Source organism: Schistocerca gregaria, chromosome 5 (genome assembly GCF_023897955.1).
Source record: "Schistocerca gregaria isolate iqSchGreg1 chromosome 5, iqSchGreg1.2, whole genome shotgun sequence".
In the NCBI taxonomy this organism is placed as follows: domain Eukaryota; kingdom Metazoa; phylum Arthropoda; class Insecta; order Orthoptera; family Acrididae; genus Schistocerca; species Schistocerca gregaria.
In genome coordinates, this window is record NC_064924.1 from 375,678,962 (window position 1) to 375,698,990 (window position 20,029).

A 20,029-nucleotide genomic window follows, 5' to 3' on the forward strand; every position below is an offset into this window, starting at 1 on the left:
CAGTGAGGCAGCTCCAGGAGCACCACATTGAATTTGGGGAAGACCTTGTGATGGCCTTTTTCGATATAGAAAAGGCATTTCATAGCGCCTGTAGAAGAAAGGTCTGGGAAGCACTAGAAAAAAAGGAGCGGAAAAACTCACAACAAGCACGGTGGAGGAGACATACTGTGGAAGACTGAGTAGTGTGAAAGTGGGAAATGAAATGGCTTACTGGTTCCAGCAAACAAGTTGTGTCAAGCAGGGCAGTGTATTGTCAGCTCTCCTCTTCTGTGTGGTCTTGAATGAGACAGTGAATAAATTGACAGACCGAATTGGTGAAGGCAAACTCAGTGGTGTTTACATATGACTGATGATCTGGAGAAATAGGGAGGACGAGAGCCAGGGACAGCAGGATGCTTGGGAAGAAACTGCGAGACAGTATGGAATGAAAGTTAATGTAAGCAAATGTGAGATCCTGGTTACATCTAGAAAGAAAGATTGACTAATTAACAGAATAAGAATTGGAAGTGGCCAGTTGAGGAAGGTGGAAGTACATCGGAAGTTTGTTAGAGAAAAATGGAAGAAATTAGGAAGAGGTCAGGTAACGTGACAGACAGGCAGAAGCATTTCTGCATAGTGTTAGGAGCCTAATTTGGTACAAAGAGGTCCCACACAAAAGCAAAGAGGTAATGTATAGAAATTACTATATCCATCTGAAACATTGGTAATAAATGCGAGAGATGTAATTAGATTACGGGCAGGCATGAAAAATGAACTTCACCAGAAGTAGGACAGCAGTAACAAGAAGAGATAGGATGAGGAAAAAGCGAAAGAGGAACACTTGCAGGGCAGGATAGAAACATGTAGGGCTAACATGGTATTTCACTTACAGAGAATTAAAAGGTACGCGATGCCCAAGGAGATGCGTGAAATGGAGATGCAGAGGAAACGACCAAGAGGAAACGACCAAGAGGAAACGACCAAGAGAAAGACCAAGGGATTGGTGACTGAAAAATGTGGAGGAGTGTGTTGAAAGAAAGAGTCGAGAACTGGGCCAGACTGAACACAGGTAGATGGTGCGAAAAGAGGACTAGATGGCGAGGGTTACGTTCCAAGTAGACCCAGCCAGGTGCTGCAAACTGTTCAAGATGATGCGTTCCTGAGATTAGCCTTCACATACAGAGAGAAAAACGCGGCGAGGGACTTTATGGTATATCTAGATTGCTCTGAATGTCCAAACTCTCTCGTTTCCTCCAAACACAATAAGTCTCCTTTTTCATTTAAACCTCACGCATACTTCTCTTTGTCAGACAGTTGCGTAATACTTGGGATACACTATGTTTAACACCGGCCGACTCATTTATGTTGTAGCTTCGCCGTGCGAGTAAAAGGTTGCAGAATACAGCTTTTAAGAAAGTTTGAAACGAAATCCAGTCTCTATTTTATTAACCCCAAGAATTTAAATAAAAAAGTTTTTTTTAATAAATTATCCATTATTCCATCACTATACGATGTGTCTTCGAAGTATTATCACTCTGTCTTCCGGAATTTCGGCTGAGAACTTTGCAGGCACCTCATCTATTACCAATACCAATGGTTGCAAGGTTCTCAAGAGAAATATCGAAAATGCACGCCTCAAAAATGATACAATCCCAAAGCATTCTTACTTTAACAAAGTTAAAAATTGTGGTATAGTACATTTTATGTAGCCGGATAGAGCACTAGACTCCCGCCTTAGAGATCGTGGTTTCGATCCCGGATGGGGGAGGGGATTTTTCCTTTTTCCAGTCCCTGGAGGACGGCCCCAGGTCTGCTCTGCCTATTATAACACGAGTGCTGGGGGTTTTTGCTGGGGGTAAAAGGCGGCAGGGTCGATGGCCCCCAACCCTCGCCCTCGTAGTGCCGCGGCGTAGAATGGCTGCACTCTAGCTGTCGCCAGGCCAATGGCGCGGTCACGGACTTACGCCACAAGCTTTCACCACATTTTATGTAACAGGCACTTCAGTATAATCTCGTTACCTCTTGCGGAGAACTGGACCAGAACAAATTTCTCGGGTCTGCAGCCAAGAGGACTCGACAAAAAGGAGCGTCGTTTGTGAACTGTGTCACTCTCACCATCTACGTATGAATGTTAGCACAATTAGCAGAGAAATGAATTATCAGCCAGTCTCCCTCTTAGACATTGACGTTCTGTTTGCGGAGTGAACTTGCAGTCGTTAAAAGAAGAAGCAAAAAGAAAATTTAACGCTTCACTAGGACTAAGCATGCCATATGAATAACAGACGAAGCTCTTCGTGACGGTTATCGTAAGTTTACTGTAGTATCCAGCTGGTAAATATTTACTCATAACTACGTTTCTTGAAGAGACGTCACAGGTAACAGAGTTCACTGGATTCATTTTAGAAACTAATCTTCTCAATGGAAATCTTATGCAGCTATTCCACCAGGACAAGGAGAAAATTGGCAAAGTAGGGAAATGATTTTCATATAACTAAAGTTTGGTTTTATTTTCTTTGTTAATGTTGAGATATCAAGCTGCGTCAGGTCAGTATGAGGAATATATTTGTTTATATGGCTTATCGTATATTTCTCATGTCAACATCACTTTTTCTCAACACATACTAATCGTACAGGGATGAATCACATGTAGTTAGAAAGGTTTTCTTAACTGGCTTCTGACGTTGCATATAGATTTTGCATCATGGATACCCAGCTCTATATGTACATTTTACGAAGCTAACTTATCAATTACGAGTGAGAGACTGCATATTCATATTATCTTATTGCAAATACCATTTTGTTTGTTTAAAGTATTTATTAACTGAATAATTTGTCTACGGCATTGTCATAGACAACAGCCGTGACTACTGCGGTAGTCCATTATATCTTCCAGTTCTACAAGTTGACTTTTCTGAACGTACATATTTCCTGAAACGACAAACATATTTGTCATTGTCGCATTGAATTGTGATTTACCTGTTCTACGGTCTAACGCGCTTACTTGAAGTACGAAGTGCAATTAAAATCTGAAAATACAGTTAAAGGTTATTGTGGTCTTAGTCATATACCAGGTATGAAGCGACCATTGCGTTGTAACCCACACATTTCGCATTTGCTTACTTCTTTGTATTTTATATGTTTATTTCTTGTTAATATTCCCTTGAGCAGTAGCTAAATGCAAATATTACGGTCAATTACAAGCAACAATGCATGGAAACACACATACAAGTATGTATAATAAATTCATGATTATTATTTCACGCCGTTCGGTTCATTTTTAAAGATGTTTCCTCTTCATTCGACAACTACTCATATCCCAAGACTACACATATCCCAAATACTGTCATTACTTAAAACAAGAAAGTTTCGCACGGGTCCACTGATGTTGTTTTTCGTACAAATGGATATAATACACTCCTGGAAATTGAAATAAGAACACCGTGAATTCATTGACCCAGGAAGGGGAAACTTTATTGACACATTCCTGGGGTCAGATACATCACATGATCACACTGACAGAACCACAGGCACATAGACACAGGCAACAGAGCATGCACAATGTCGGCACTATTACAGTGTATATCCACCTTTCGCAGCAATGCAGGCTGCTATTCTCCCATGGAGACGATCGTAGAGATGCTGGATGTAGTCCTGTGGAACGGCTTGCCATGCCATTTCCACCTGGCGCCTCAGTTGGACCAGCGTTCGTGCTGGACGTGCAGACCGCGTGAGACGACGCTTCATCCAGTCCCAAACATGCTCAATGGGGGACAGATCCGGAGATCTTGCTGGCCAGGGTAGTTGACTTACACCTTCTAGAGCACGTTGGGTGGCACGAGATACACGCGGACGTGCATTGTCCTGTTGGAACAGCAAGTTCCCTTGCCGGTATAGAAATGGTAGAACGATGGGTTCGATGACGGTTTGGATGTACCGTGCACTATTCAGTGTCCCCTCGACGATCACCAGAGGTGTACGGCCAGTGTAGGAGATCGCTCCCCACACCATGATGCCGGGTGTTGGCCCTGTGTGCCTCGGTCGTATGCAGTCCTGATTGTGGAGCTCACCTGCACGGCGCCAAACACGCATACGACCATCATTGGCACCAAGGCAGAAGCGACTCTCATCGCTGACGACGACACGTCTCCATTCGCCCTCCATTCACGCCTGTCGCGACACCACTGGAGACGGGCTGCACGATGTTGGGGCGTGAGCGGAAGACGGCCTAACGGTGTGCGGGACCGTAGCCCAGCTTCATGGAGACGGTTGCGAATGGTCCTCGCCTATACCCCAGGAGCAACATTGTCCCTAATTTGCTGGGAAGTGGCGGTGCGGTCCCCTGCGGCACTGCGTAGGATCCTACGGTCTTGGCGTGCATCCGTGCGTCGCTGCGGTCCGGTCCCAGGTCGACGGGCACGTGCACCTTCCGCCGACCACTGGCGACAACATCGATGTACTGTGGAGACCTCACGCCCCACGTGTTGAGCAATTTGGCGGTACGTCCACCCGGCCTCCCGCATGCCCACTATACGCCCTCGCTCAAAGTCCGTCAACTGCACATACGGTTCACGTCCACGCTGTCGCGGCATGCTACCAGTGTTAAAGACTGCGATGGAGCTCCGTATGCCACGGCAAACTGGCTGACACTGACGGCGGCGGTGCACAAATGCTGCGCAGCTAGCGCCATTCGACGGCCAACACCGCGGTTCCTGGTGTGTCCGCTGTGCCGTGCGTGTGATCATTGCTTGTACAGCCCTCTCGCAGTGTCCGGAGCAAGTATGGTGGGTCTGACACACCGGTGTCAATGTGTTCTTTTTTCCATTTCCAGGAGTGTATTTCGGTCACTTTGCCGTCGGCGAATATTCTGCTAAAATTCGCGATGATTTCTAAGGAGTTCGGTTCTTCCTTTTCAACAGGTAAGAAATAGGTAACTGATTCCTAATATGAGTGTTTTTCTCTTCAAAATGATCCATGTGGGAACGTGCCAACTGCAACTACAGACGAAAAAATAAGAATATTACAGTATAGTATAGGACACTCGGCGATTCAAAGTGTAGTTAACGGCGGATATCATCAACTCATCTCCGGAAAGACTGCAGTACGTCTTACACGAAGAAATAATTATGAGGAAGATATGTACTCCCATCATTAGAAGATCACTCGACAAAAGGAAAAAAGAAATTCTGAGTAATGTTGGGACCATTGTAAAAGGAGTTCAGCTGAACTTTTGCACCGATTTGTGGAATGGATATATATGGGTCAACTACTTCACACCAGAAACGAAACAGAAATCACAGCGGCGACTAAAATAATGGTGATATTATCAGTATGAGCTGCCAAAAGAGTCACGGCCGGTAACCTAGATTAGACTGTGGATCAACTCGATGGAAAACCATGCGTAAAGAGACGCAGATTTCTAAAGAGAACGCCAGGTTTGGTCAAGTCATTACGACAGCCTACAAACATGCTTTGGCAGTGGAGAAACTGACAGATTGAAAGTACTAACTGTTGCAATATTCACCCTTTCACCCACATTTGCCAGTCTTTAATTGCCACCTCTTCACTCCACTAAAGAAATTTATGGTTACAAAACGTCTAAGGTCCAACGACGAGGTTATGGTAAATATAGACGGTTATTTTACTACACTTCCTTAATCGCATTTCAGCTATGGATTTTACTTGCTGAAAAAACCTTGGACGAAGTACATTGATCTACAAAAAAGACTACATTGAAAAACAAGTGCTTTTTTATTTGAAAAATATAAGCTTTTATTGCCAAGCCGGAACTTTCCTCCATGCTCTTCTAGTGGTAAAGAATGTCGTGACTAGTGATGATGGTAGTAGCTTTTGTCAGTTAGTACACTTCTGAAACGGAAATCTGTGAATGCGATGGTTGCCATCTACAAGGTGAATCACTTAAAGCATTCACTACAGATATTTCGATAAAGTAAGAAGCTATTGGTATCCGGATTCCATAGATTGGAAAGGCAGGAAGCGGCCCGCCTTTACATTCCATATGCAGAGTGTTATGATTTTCAAATGTCTATTTATTTACGAAAGGTACAAATATTTCATTGCAGCAGTGCCCATTGTCATTATCACAATCAAAATAGACTAAATTAGAATGTCAGTGGTGACTGTTGTAGGGGTCTAGTGGAAGTAATCGACGAGATATCTTAGTTTTAACGTTTTAAATACCGACAGTTGTAGTAACACAACGAATGTGACTTCACATGGGTGCTTACGTGCAGCACTGCACAGATTAATTTAATACGTCTCCGGCAGTGATGTTTTATTAAACGCTGTTACGTTGTCTAGGCCAAACAAAAGACAAACAAAAGTGAATACAGTAATCCAGTGCAGTGTCACAAGCAAAGAACCAATGTACCCTCAAAGCTTGCGCTCAAAATGACCATCATCATTGTCAATACAACTTTGCAGTCTGCCGTGAAACTATTCCTATACGCCATTTCATATCATATGTATTGTTTGAAGATGTGGACGTCTATTAGGATATTTTTCGGCGTAAAGGGTACACGAACGATGGGCGCACTTCTTACATGCATCATAAACCATGAGCAAATCCGGGTTTTTCGCAGTGGGGAAATGCCATCCTCCAAGCACTTTCTAGTACGTGCACCATCTCACAATAAGCGAAGGGACCGTCGCAATGCAATCGCAGAATACACATAACACAATGATAACAAATATAACTTCGTCACCTAGCATTTAAGAAACGGGGTGTAACAAACAGCTGTCGGTGTTAACGATGTTCACAGTACGATAACTTGTAAACTACCGATGCTAGCTTCCCACAACAAACACCACTGACATTCTGATTTACGCTAGTTTTAGGAATTTAGTGTCAGCTGGCATTGCTCCACTTAAAAAATTGTAATGGTTGTAAAAAATGCACTTTAGTCATCTCAAAATCTGTGGGTTTGCTGCAAATACGCGCCCTTGCCTAAAATTCAGTTCTTGTGAAAACCGCGTATCGATAGTGCCTTCTATGTCCAGAATATATGCGATGTAGGTTATAGGCGATTCACCCTGTATAGGCCTACTGATTAACTATACCTTAGTGATGAACGCCATCTGTAGTAGTTAATTATGCCTTATGAGGACGTGTCTGTTGTATCGTGCATCAGATGCACAAGTAGCAGAATGTGTAGCGATTTGTGCTTCCGCGTGTCCAGATCCAAATCGTGAACGGCGTGATCCTGGTGAGCTGGCGGCAGAAGGTGCTGGAGCGCCAGATCGAGTACGGCGCCAAGCTGGGCCACGTGGTGCTCAGTCTGGCGCGCATGGAGCTCAACAACTTCTACAAGCACGTCATGCCCGTCGCCGACTACTTCGACCAGCGCGGCATGCTCTACGCGGTGAGTACCCGGCCACACTTAACTACAAGTCCTCCGCTATTTAATGATACCATTTCAGCACTTGCGATGTTCTCAGCTCGTGATTTAGCGCTTAAAGTAACTGCTTTTAGGTCGCGGGGTCTCGGGTTCGATTCTCGGTAGACGCAGAGTTGGACGATTGTGTTGTATTAAACATTTCATCTCTGTCGAGACGGCGCAAGTTGTCCATCTGGCATCAAACAGAAAGACGCACCAGACTGCCGAACAGTCTAAATGGGGTCTCGCACCCAATAATTCCATGCAGTCATTTCATTTCAGTGCCTGCGGAGAGAGTTATGCGTGTAGCTAAAACGTCTTATTACCATAAACGCTGGATAAAAACAACACCATAATAAGGTAGGTGCTATAATCGAGTGCAATTTTCCACACAGCCAAAGTTCGAAAATGTGGGCTGGGCAGGAACGCTGGGTTACACATTTAGTTATTTTTCAGGTACTTCGGATGCGATATCATCATTGAATTTTTTCCATGAGTTCTACTAATAAATAAAAAATAAATTGAAAACTGACATTTCCAGTCAATTTCATGAACGCTTCCCTTAGAAGAAATGCTTCATTTACTAATTGTACTCTTTTGCACATCATTAGCGTGTGTATCTAGTATACTACATCTACAAAAGTTGCACTTCTGCAATTTCGGCATTCATTTCGATTTCCTTTTTTGGAGAAGTTATGACAATGGCATATTTCCATTCTCCTGTTATTTTTAATTTGAATAGCATATTCAATAGAAATACAGTATTCTAGGTCCTCCCTTGTTTGTTTTCGTTGTTTTGTTTTGAAATGTGCTTCGTCGTGTTCTTGAGCTATAAATAACTTCTGTTATTTCGTTAGCTTCGACCTCTTATTTATGTATACTTTCATAGCTCCACAGAGTTTTATAGTTTGTTATCTGTTCCTTTACTGATATGCTGTTTATATTCCCAGTATCCATTTCTGCTTTGTTAACGCAAATAAATAAATATTGAAAATAAATGCAGAAGATCCTCAAATCGGTGAATGAACGTACTCGTTAGCAACAGCAGTATGATGTACTAGTAGGTGATTTTTATCTTGCGACGTGTCTGCATTGTGCAACACATGTAAGGATCACGAAGAGTTAAAAGAGACGGGTACGCAGTTGGGACAGGTCATATTAGAAGCACGTGAGTTTACGTCACGCGAACGTCGTATTCTCAGGTGAAACAGAGGACGTTGGCCCCGAACTGTGGCACGCGACGCACACGACGCGAGACCGCAGAGATTAATCTGTTTGCTGCGAATTTAAAATGTCGGCGTATTCAAAACATTTAATCACAGATATTCGTTCAAGAATAAAAGCGTCTCCTTACATCAACAGCACTGTCAGTGTCTCATTCTATCCATATCACGACGAAAAGGTGTGAAATTTATTTTCGTGATCCGTTAGATTAAACCGAACAATCAAAACACTATACCTGACAAAATTAGTGAACATCCAGAAGAGAAGGAAACGATGTGAAACTTCATAGGTTGAGGGAGTAAGTGATGTTATTTCAGTGATTACAATGTCGAGTAAAATTTTCAAAGAACTTGACAATACGAACCCACTTTTGACGTTGTATCCTGTCTTACCTGGTTACTGCACTGTTTCGGATGGGGAGGGTGTCATAAAGCTGTTGTATCCTATCCTGAGGTAAGCGGGCTTACAGCTGTTGTAAATGGTAGTTGATATCCTGGAAACCGGCACAAAGTTCTGCATCTACATATATACTCCGCTAACCACCAATCGGTGTGTGGCGGAGGGCACTATTCGCACCAAAGTCATATTCCCTCCCCCCCCCCCCCCCCCCCCCCAATGCCTCATCTGCTCCACTCGCGGATCGCGCGAGGCGAGAAACGGCTGACTGTACGCTTCAGAACGCCCGAGCAGGTCCCACACATGCTCTATCAGGAATAGATCTGAGAATTTTTCTGGCCGTGTGAGTATCCCAACGTTCCATGTGTGGACAAGCACTATCCTGCTGAAAAATGACACCACGATAATGTCGCATGAGAGGTAACACATGAGGATGCAGGATAGCCATGGCATGCACCTGCATCTCCAGAGTTTACTCGATCACTAAGCTACGACCTGAAGTTACACCTCAGTGCGTCCTATGGCGTGAGGCGAGGAGTAGTACTGCTGCACCTCTCCGAAAATTGGAAGAATGGGACGTTTCCCGACGTTGCTGGCTTACTCGCCGACGATGATCATCCAGGGTAGTGCAGAACGACGATCATCGCTGAACACAATCCGACGCCATTCACCAGCAGTCCACGCTTTCCGCTCACGACGCCACTCTAAGCGCAGCTGTTTGTGTTGTGCTGTTATCTTCAACCTATGCATGAAACGGTAAATCCCTAGAAGCCTCAGAGCAATGGTTCGGAATGACACAGAATGTTTCAGGAAGTCCATTACTCGCTATCGAATGGCAGGTGGAGACGTGAAAGGGTTTCGATGTGCTTGGTGGACAGTACGGCGATCTATCCTTGTCATGATCAGACTTGATCGACCAGAATCTTGACGATGAGTAAGCCTGCCGCCACGTTCCCATACAGGCGAACATTGGCCACTGTCACATCCGAATACCCCACAAATCCGGAATTTTCACAATTCTACCAGCTGGCCAAATGAGAGCAACAATGAAGCCCAATTTTGATTTCTCATGCTATTGATTGCATACGAAATAATAGGGGTATCCATTTAAAAATACACTTGTTTGTGTTGAAGATTTTATTTGTTTACGTTTTAAAATTGTGCATAGTAATTGGTTTCCTAAGCTTCTGCCGTACGTTCATGTTGGTGAAGACCGTTTTTGAATATGTATTGTTGTTCCAGAGATATTTGACGTGGCAGAGTTAGGTGAGGCACCTTGTATAGTGTAACACTTCTGGCAACAATACTAAACATGAACAACCCTATTGCTCTCTGACAGTCACAGATAATAGTGACTCTAGTCATTTACATACCGTCCGATTCTGTGTATGTGTACGAAATGACATCCACATCCGCTAGTGTCTGCTGTGTGCAAATTTTTTGTCAGGCGGTGTAGGATATGAATGTAATAGCAAGTAGGCGTCCGTACACTGTCTCGTAGTACAGAAACATAGAATGACAAGAAATCATCAACAGAATTCTCACAAATATTCTTAGAAGACGTCCGAATCATTGAAATCTAGCGTACAACTTCGGTCGTGGGAGTATGATGTGACGTTTAAAGCGACCGCTATCGTGTTATACCAGAGTGCAAGACTGTCTCCCAACGTTCCGTGTGTCTCAATTGCAACGTACATGGAAGCGATCCCTACATTAGCATTAACAGACCGGACATTTTTATAGTAATGTATACGGTGAAAACATTGTTTTGCATTACAAATTTCTGAGTAAGTTATTAACAACTTTTAAGCTATTTAGTCGACGGCCAAAATAGGTTATGTGTGTAAAAAAAAATACCTATTGCTAGTGGTTAAATTTCATTTTTAATTAACAAATGGAATCGGCGTAAATTTGCTTCCAAGGCTGGCGTTTGATATTTGCTAGTACAGTGTACCTTTTCTGGTGTTGCTTTCGTAAGTCTGACACTGAGGTACTACGTGGTGCTAAATTTTGTTATCGTGTAGTAAGGTGTCAGGCAAATCCAACACCTTAGATGGAAACCCTGTAGTATGTCACATTGCTCCGAATAAATCGTGACATTAAATTAACCAAAGTAATACCAGTAACGAGTGAGCAAATGGAATACCACAGACTAACACAAGAATGCCTAAATGCATTTCGTACCTTCCCACCGTGAGACCGACGCAGTTCTGAGGGGAGAAACGAGAACAGAAGCCGAGAGCAGAACAGTGTTAAGCTGGAAGGCCCTACGATAAGGGACGGACTGGACACCCACGTCGCCAGCCTACCTCTAAGACTACCACCCGCAGGTTTTAGCGTGAGACTTTTCGCGTCTCTGTTCCTTCAAGGACCACCCCCCAGCCCATGTTAAAAGCTAGAGCCCTCCAGAAGAACAGTATAGATCTTACGATAACGCTAAAAGGACCACACCAGCTGCAGGTTTTAGCGTGAGACTTTTTAGCGTCTCTGTTACGTTGCAAACTTTAAAAACATTGCCCCACCACGAAAAGTATAACGTTTCTCATTGGATAGACAGAATTATTGTAGGCGGAGCTTAAGATTAACATTGAGACCCTGATTGGTCAGATGAAAACACAGCCAGATAGTTTTTTTAAACTAACTTCGGTAAATTGTAGGAAGGAGAAGTTAGTAGACAGTTAATTCCGAAACGGCGAGCTGGATGGTTGCTGCGCCGGCCGCTGCCGCCCTGACGCTGCCTAGCCTACCGACAAGGTAATGAACGCACGCGATGCCGCGTTTTGAGCGCATATGGCTTCACTCAGAACTGCAGAAGTCTCATCTGTTACACCCCTTTTTGCGTAATTCTAGTGTCGATCGTAAATTAAATCTCGTGGTGTTCACATTTGCCACTTGAAGTAAAAATCTGAAACGCGATGATTTTTCTGTTATATAGTCATTGAGAAGCCACATCAGCCACTGTAATTTACGACAAGTTAGATAAGTAATTAAAGATAATTGACGGTCACTGTAGACCATTTTAACAGTTTTTCTCTTTTGTGAAACTTAATTTAAACGTAGATTATAGATGTGGTATGGCATAGGTTATCCTTCGATCCATTGTAGAACTTGGAAACCTATTCAGGGAATTCGTTCACATTTTTTGTTGAACGCAGTTGGTTTTTACCGTCCTGTGTTAAAACATTTCCTTTTATCAATAGTGCAATTTATAAAGGATGTTTTGTGAGTAGAATAAAATTTCCAATGGTAAACGTAACTGCTTTTTCGACGTTATTTTACCAGCTAACTAAAAATAGGAAAGCCTTGAACCCCTTCCACTAAATTTAGTTAGTATTAAGATTCTTTTACAGGGAGTGCAGTGGAGCTGACGCTGAGATCATTAAGTATTTGGTTATATCATCGCTAGTCTCACTGAACTCTTCTGAATTCTACATGTCATGTGAGGTCTGGCGTCTCCTTACCAGCAACAGGTCCCAGGTTCAAACTAGTTAATTCCCTACAAAACACGCTCAGAGCGTCGTTGCGCGAAAGTGGTAGGGAGACACGATATAGAACAAACAGACACCACCATTAACGTGTACAGGCTATGTACAGGCTATGTTCGTTACCACTGTCTGCAGTAGACATAACATCTATTCTTAACTTAATGTTATGCAAGCCGCCAACTGATCTATATTGCAGGGCAGTACTTTTGAATGTCGGAATAAATCTCTGCGATCGAGCATCCACCTTATTGTCTCATACTAACTTCAGTGTTTTCTGCGGGAAAGATGCACAGATTTAAAATTTGCAGTGTAATGAGGTTCAGTGCCTCGGTTGGCTTTCAAAACAATTTGAATCCTACTCGCTGTAGGTCATATAGATAATAATGGGGGGGTCACTAGAATTTTATAGCATTCATTGTACGTAATACCTTCAGAGCTTTATTTTCACACAAACATAGAACCAATGTTGGACGTTCCTATTGTGTTAATGATATTATCGTCGTGGAAAGATGCAGAAACCCCACAATTTTTCAAAATCGGAAGACAACAATTTGTATCGGACAGTTTCCTCCGTATTCTCCATATCTAACCGCATCTATTTGCTGGGATAGTAAACTCAATGAACCATAGGTTTCCGTAGATCATTAGTTCAGAAAATTGGAAATTTGTGGTAAGTTCCTGTGGGACCAAACTGCTGAGGTAATCGGTCCCTAGGCTTACACACTACTTAATCTAACTTAAAATAACTTACGCTAAGGAACACACACACACACACACACACACACACACACACACACACACACACATGCCCGTGGGAGGACACGAACCTCCGATGGGGGCAGCCGTGCGAACCGTGGCAAGGCGCCCTGAACCACGCGCCTACCCCTGGCAACAGTACTTCAGGTTCTGTGCTCCTTTGAATCACTGAACTCTTCTATCTTTTCTCACCTTATTTAGAAAAATCTAGGCATTAGTACCAGTACATTGATGTTTTATTTACGCATCTAAAGTCGCAGTGGCTTCTTTGTAATTGTCCTCTCTAGACGCCTGTTGAACATTTTTATTACAAATAACATTGTCTTGAATGACTTTCAGTCTCTATAAACAAGTCCAGGTTTCATATCATTATTGTTTTTAGCAAATGAGGCTTAAATGAATGAGTAGTCTTAATGTTCTAATGACAGTGGACATAATAGCTCCAGATAAACGTGCCAGATTTTCATTTGTAATCGCAGATTTACCAACTATGCTGGTATCCCAAACTTTTCCAGCGCTGAAACCCTGCGGAGCCTGATTCGAAGGCAAATTGAAGCCGGAACCTTTGCCTTTAGCGGGTAAATGCTCTACTGACTGAGTAATTAATATCAGACTCACGGTCCGCTCTCGCAGCTCTGATTCTGACAGAACCTCTCTCGTACTTCCGTGAAGTTTCAAAAGCAGGAAGTAAAGCTGTGAAGGGGGGTCCTGAATCGGACATTAAATGCTCAGTCGGTAGGGCATTTTCGTACGAAATGCAAAGGTCCTATGCTAGGATCGCTGTCCGGCGTGTGTTTATAATTTGCAAAAAGTTTCAGGTCAGCACATACTTCACTGCAGATTGAAAATTAATTATGCAATTTATTAATTTATAGAAAGTAATTAAATTGAAAGTTTCACTGGAGATCCACCGTCAAGAATTGCCGCATTTGTCGCGTTAAATCGAATATTCTACTTCCTGTTGGGCACTGTGGTCCAGAGCTATAAATGGAGTGTTTGGCAACCGAGAGGTCCAGGGATCGAATCCCGTGGGGCCGTGGAAATATTCAGTCTGTCGTTAATCTAGCCTTCGCAGCTCACCGAAGTGAAGAGTCCCCAGGAACAACACGTTGTTCAGTTTTTGGTTTCCTCGGTCGGATAACTAAGGTAGATTAGCCACACGCAAGTCGCTGAGGTGGCGTCCAACTAAAAGACCTGCAACAGGCAATCGAGTCACGCGGCAGAGGGATTTTACTAACTGCAACCGGAAACAAACGCAGACAGGGCGTGGCGCTATCGAACCGAGAAAGAACTGAGGAAACAGAGGCGAATATAACGATGGACAAAATGCTGCAATTGAATAGCTCACCTGGCCAAGAATTAAGCACGGACTAATTTCCAAGAGAACTGTCTATTTAACTTTATCTGAGCTTCGACTGTGTATTGATTACTATAAATGGCAGTCACTTATGTGTAATGAGTGTATCATAAGTCGTCCAAGTGCTACGGTAAGATAAACTGTAATTTCCGCTTTGACATTTGAATGGCCAGATAGGAGAAAGTGTCACTTGAAAAATTTAGTTGCATTCCAGCGACAGTCTTTCGCCCAGGAGTCCTGCTGAACGGCGCAGGTTGGCTCCTCCGTTTCCCTGGATGTCATATATTATTCACAGCCGTAACTTTTCATTGACGTGGACAAATCTCAGGGTGTAAGTAGCAGCCTGTCACGCAACGCTCAACTTCGTATTTTGTCGTTGCCTTTCTCAGAACTATCGATCATACATATCGAAGCGATGCTACAGGAATTGAATTTAATCGTTCTGAAAGACCACCACCGCACTGGACGGCAGAGCCGTAGCGAGATGCTTCTCCGCCTCCGCCAAAACTGATTCAGCTGTGGTCTGCCTCAAACTGGCTTCCTGCAATTTTCTCTACGCAGTTTATGCAAGCTTTATAAATCTGTAAGAACATTTAATAACAACTAATCACCACTGAAAATATTGTATAAACTTACTAAAAAATTGGAAGTGAAATAAATTATATGTTATTGTTTACGGCAGCTACTGAAAAATGGTTTTGATATGATGGTGTAATAAAGGACAGATTATATTTTATCTTCATAAATTGTTAATAGTGCTTAGATTATTAATTAGAAATTAAAGAAAAGTGACTGTAAATAACTATAAGAAAATATTACTTTCCAGGAATGACGTTTCAGTATAATTTTACTTTGTATTTGCTTGATTTGAGCCAGACAAGCTCATTGATTACGTGATTGATGCCAATTTTTCCAGCTGTGTCATTCTCTGTCGACGAGATGGCTAATTTTAAGACCAAACAACTCCCCTAATGTTACTAATTAGGCAAAAAAGACATTTCTTGACTTATTTTGTATTTGAACAGCAGATCGTAGCAACGAACTTGTTGGGGGGGAGGGCGGGAAGCGGGGAAGCGGTGAAGGGGGGAAGGGGGAAGGGGGGGAGGGAGCAAAAATACTGTGCCAGTAAATTACACAACACCTCCACCTTTCTGCTTGCCTCTCCACCGTCCCGCTTCGACCAAATTAGCATATTTGATTCAGCAGCCGTTCGCTGGTCTTTGAGATCCTTCAATTTCGTTGCGAAGCAGTATTAATAACATAACTGATGAACATGTGCTAGATGTTTGCCGGAACTTACACCAAGCAAACCATACATAAATCATGTAAGGGACAGAAGCTTTTTCGGTAGCAGAAATTATTCTTTTATGAAGCTACTCGGACAAAATGACAATGTGACAACCGAATGCACTTATAGTTGCGGACCAACGGAAGGGCTTCTTTTCGTAGGCATAAGTCAACAGACTGTTGTAAGCTGTTGTTGGTATGACGTTTGAAAAATGGCAGGCGGTTTCTCGGCCAACAAGAAGAGAGTTAGTGCTGATTTCTCTCCAACAGGCATCGAAACTCACGGCCGCCGTGGTCGATGAATTTCTTAGAGAAACCCCAAGTTCCGTCCCCATCTGTAGAACGCATTTGAAGGAGGCTGTAGTTTCTATGAGTGTTCAGTTCATAGTCTGGCTCGCTACTGAGTGCGTTAAAATTGCAATTTCATCTGCTCCTGCGCAGTGGCGTGACACACGTTTTCAAAACTCGCGCATAATTGATTTTTGTCGCTCGCTGCCTATAAAATTTCAGTGTTTAGTTGTCCTTTTCATTCTATCTTTCCTTCTTCTTTTATGGTCCTCCAGAGACGACGTGCCTATACATATTTTCACTTTTTTCTCTTCATGGACAACTTCATACCTATTCTCTTTCCGCTTCTACCTCGGAATCCGAATTAAAGCACAGTTGAGAATTCTGGAGCTCATTATCGAAATGCTATCCTGAGGTACATATGTGGAGCTCGACACATAAAACAGATGATATAAGCTGCTGTTTCTGGCGTATGTATCTCGAATAATCAATTTATAATGGCAGTAAACGAAATGTTCTAAAAACCTCAGACTAATTTTTATTTGTAAACCGCTTCCTTTTAACCAGGAGTTCCCAAACTTTTTTCGTCGCACCCCCATTCTGAAACATATACACTACTGGCCATTAAAATTATTACACCACTAAGATGACGTGCTACAAACGCGAAATTTAACCGATAGGAAGAAGATGCTGTGATATGCAAATGATTAGCTTTTCAGAGCATTCACGTAAGGTTGACGCCGGTGGCGCCACCTACAACGTACTGACATGAGGAAAGTTTCCAACCGATTTCTCATACACAAACAACAGTTGACCGGCGTTGGCTGGTGAAACGTTATTGTGATGCCTCGTGTCAGGAGGAGAAATGCGTACCATCACGTTTCCGACTTTGATAAAGGTCGGATTGTAGCCTAATGCGATTGCAGTTTATCGTATCGCGACATTGCTGCTCGCGTTGGTCGAGATCCAATGACTGTTAGCAGAATATGGAATCGGTGGCTTCAGGAGAGTAATGAGGAACGCCGTGCTGGATCCCAACGGCCTCGTATCACTAGCAGTCGAGAAGACAGGCATCTTATCCGCATGGCTGTAACGGATCGTGCAGCCACGTCTCGATCCCTGAGTCAACAGATGGGGACGTTTCCAAGACAACAACCATCTGCATGAACAGTTCGACGACGTTTGCAGCAGCATGGACTAGCTCGGAGACCATGGTTGCGGTTACCCTTGACGCTGCATCACAGACAGGAGCGCCTGCGATGGTGTACTCAACGACGAATCTGGGTGCAAAAATGACAAACCGTCATTTTTTCGGATGAATCCAGGTTCTGTTTACAGCATCATGATAGTCGCATCCGTGTGTGGTGACATCGCGGTGAACGCACATTAGAAGCGTGTATTCGTCTTCGGCATACTGGCGTATCACCCGGCGTGATGGTATGGGGTGCCATTTGTTACACGTCTCGGTCACCTCTTGTTCCGCATTGACGGCACTCTGAACAGTGGACGTTACATTTCAGACGTGTTACGACCCGTGGTGTACCCTTCATTCGATCCCTGCGAAACCCTAGATTTCAGCAGGATAATGCACGATCGCATCTTGCAGGCCCTGTATGGATACAGAAAGTGTTCGACTGCTGCCCTGGCCACCACATTCTCCAGATTTCTCATCAATTGAAAACTGGGTCGTCACAATACGCCAGTCACTACTATTGATGAACTGTGGTATCGTGTTGAAGCTGCATGGGCAGCTGTACCTGTATACACCATCCAAGCTCTGTTTGACTCAATGCCCAGGCGTATCAAGGCCGTTATTATGGCCAGAGGTGGTTGTTCTGGGTACTGATTTCTCAGGATCTCTGCACCCAAATTGCGTGAAAATGTAATTACATGTCAGTTCTAGTATAACATATTTGTCCAATGAATACCCGTTCAACATTTGCATTTCTTCTTGGTGTAGCAATTGAATGGCCAATAGTGTATCATTTTGCCGCCCTCCTCCTCCCCTCTGCTTCATTTCCCCTCCGCACTTCACACACTAGCACAAAAACGGCCCAAGGTATGTATTTCCTTCTAATTATTGCAACTAGCAGTTACAAGAATAGCAATAATAACAATTATTCGAGGACATGAGAGTTAAACATTCTTTTAAAATTATCATACGTTTGTATTAATCGAAGGTGGTGAAAGTGAATAATTACATCTAGTTTATAAATAATCAAGGCCGAGTTTGCAGTCGTCGGAACTGATCAAGCATGTGTTCTTGACTATGTACATATTTCTTTAAAAATTTGTTCACTGAAGGAAGCACGTCCAGTGTTGGTCGGAACTTTGAAACTGCATCTTGCAGAGCTCCTTCCAGCTGCTGTCGAGGCCAATGTGGAAAATGTTGACTCACACAAGTAAGTTGATGCGAAGGGTAATAACACGTCCACTGTTCGTCTTGCTAAATTACGATATTCATTTTAAGTCTTTGCCGAAAAATTTTCAAGAGGCTCGATTTAAAGTGTGCTATCACTTGAGAGTTCTATTAGCTCTCCCTATTCCACCGTCGACAAGTGGTCTGTTATGGTCTCATCAAACCGATTGTGAATCCAGTCATATTCAGACGGAGGTTCTGGAAATTTATTCTTGAATTGTTGTCTAAGGTTACAGAGATGGATTCCGCCAATTTTACTAATTGTAGCTATAAGGGGCAAGAAACGAGCCGAAGGCATAGTTACAGAAACCAGTAGCTATATGTTAGAAGTATTGACCCTGGCTGTTGAGACACTTGTCACACTGTGACACAAGGCGGTGAATGGCTAACTCATAAAATTCTCCCGGCTGCGATGTTAACGAGTTCCGCGCGTACAGTTGGACGTCGTCGCCAGAGGTGAATCGTTTGTCCCTCAGAACCTTTTTAAGGGGACCAAAAATGGCGTACTAACAGGACAGAGGTCCGGACTACATGGAGGGTGGCCGAGAACCACCCATTTGAATTTATGCAGGAGTGCTGCGACTAAATTGGCCGTATGAGGCTTCGAAATTGTCGTGGAGCAGAATGACCGCAAGGTCGAGGCTGTCTGGTCGTTTTGTTTGGATCGTTTGGCGAAGGGTGGTCAAGGTTTGGGAGTAACGCTGGGCATTCACTGTTGCCCCTTGCTGCAGGAGGTGAATCAGAAGGGGACCATTTTTGGTCCCCTTAAAAAGGCTCTGAGGGGCAAACGATTCACCTCGGACGACGACGTCCAACTGTAGAGGGGGAACTGGTTAAAATCGCAGCCCCTGGAATTTTATGAGACAGCCATTCACCGCCTTGTGTCACAGTGTGACAAGTGTCTTAACAGCCAGGGTCAATACTTCTGACATACAGCTATTGGTTTTTGTAATTATGCGTCCGGCTCGTTTCTTTCGAACGCCCCTTATACATGCATCTCATTTATCTTCACGAAATCAATCAGAAAAGAAAACACCTCGCAGTTATCCGTCTCCCTCTGGGTTTTGCAAATCCCAAGTTTTCTCTTAAACGCAAATACTTTCTCACTTAGAAAGATGATATTTCGGCTCGAAGTGAAACGCTAAGATGTTAAGATCGGTGAGTTTCTCAGAGAATTCGTCCAAGTAGCATAATATTAGAAGCCATTTTTCATTCAGAAACAGAGCCACGAATGTATAGGACTGCTGTCCAGTAGTAAAATACTGAGTTCATTCTTCAGCTCCATAATAGGACGAGGAGTTTTACCACGAGACAACCAAAGAACCTCCGTATGCAGAAGCATCTCATGAGTAGAACCGATCTCTTCGGACAGAATAGAAAGTAGCCTACTGTTTAAAGCCCGTACTTTCACAAAATATACAACACTGCCTACATCGTTCAGCAC

At 43.4% G+C, this 20,029-nt stretch overlaps 1 protein-coding gene across 3 annotated transcripts in view; it reads left to right on the forward strand.

Annotated features, from left to right (window-relative positions):
• LOC126272536 (uncharacterized) overlaps positions 1-20,029 on the forward strand; it is a 431,400-nt gene that overhangs the window by 285,651 nt on the left and 125,720 nt on the right. For all 3 annotated transcript variants that reach the window (XM_049975453.1, XM_049975451.1, XM_049975452.1), the window contains one exon: positions 7,176-7,358. In XM_049975453.1, the coding sequence (XP_049831410.1) occupies positions 7,176-7,358 (183 nt within the window). The remainder of the gene's footprint in view (positions 1-7,175; positions 7,359-20,029) is intronic.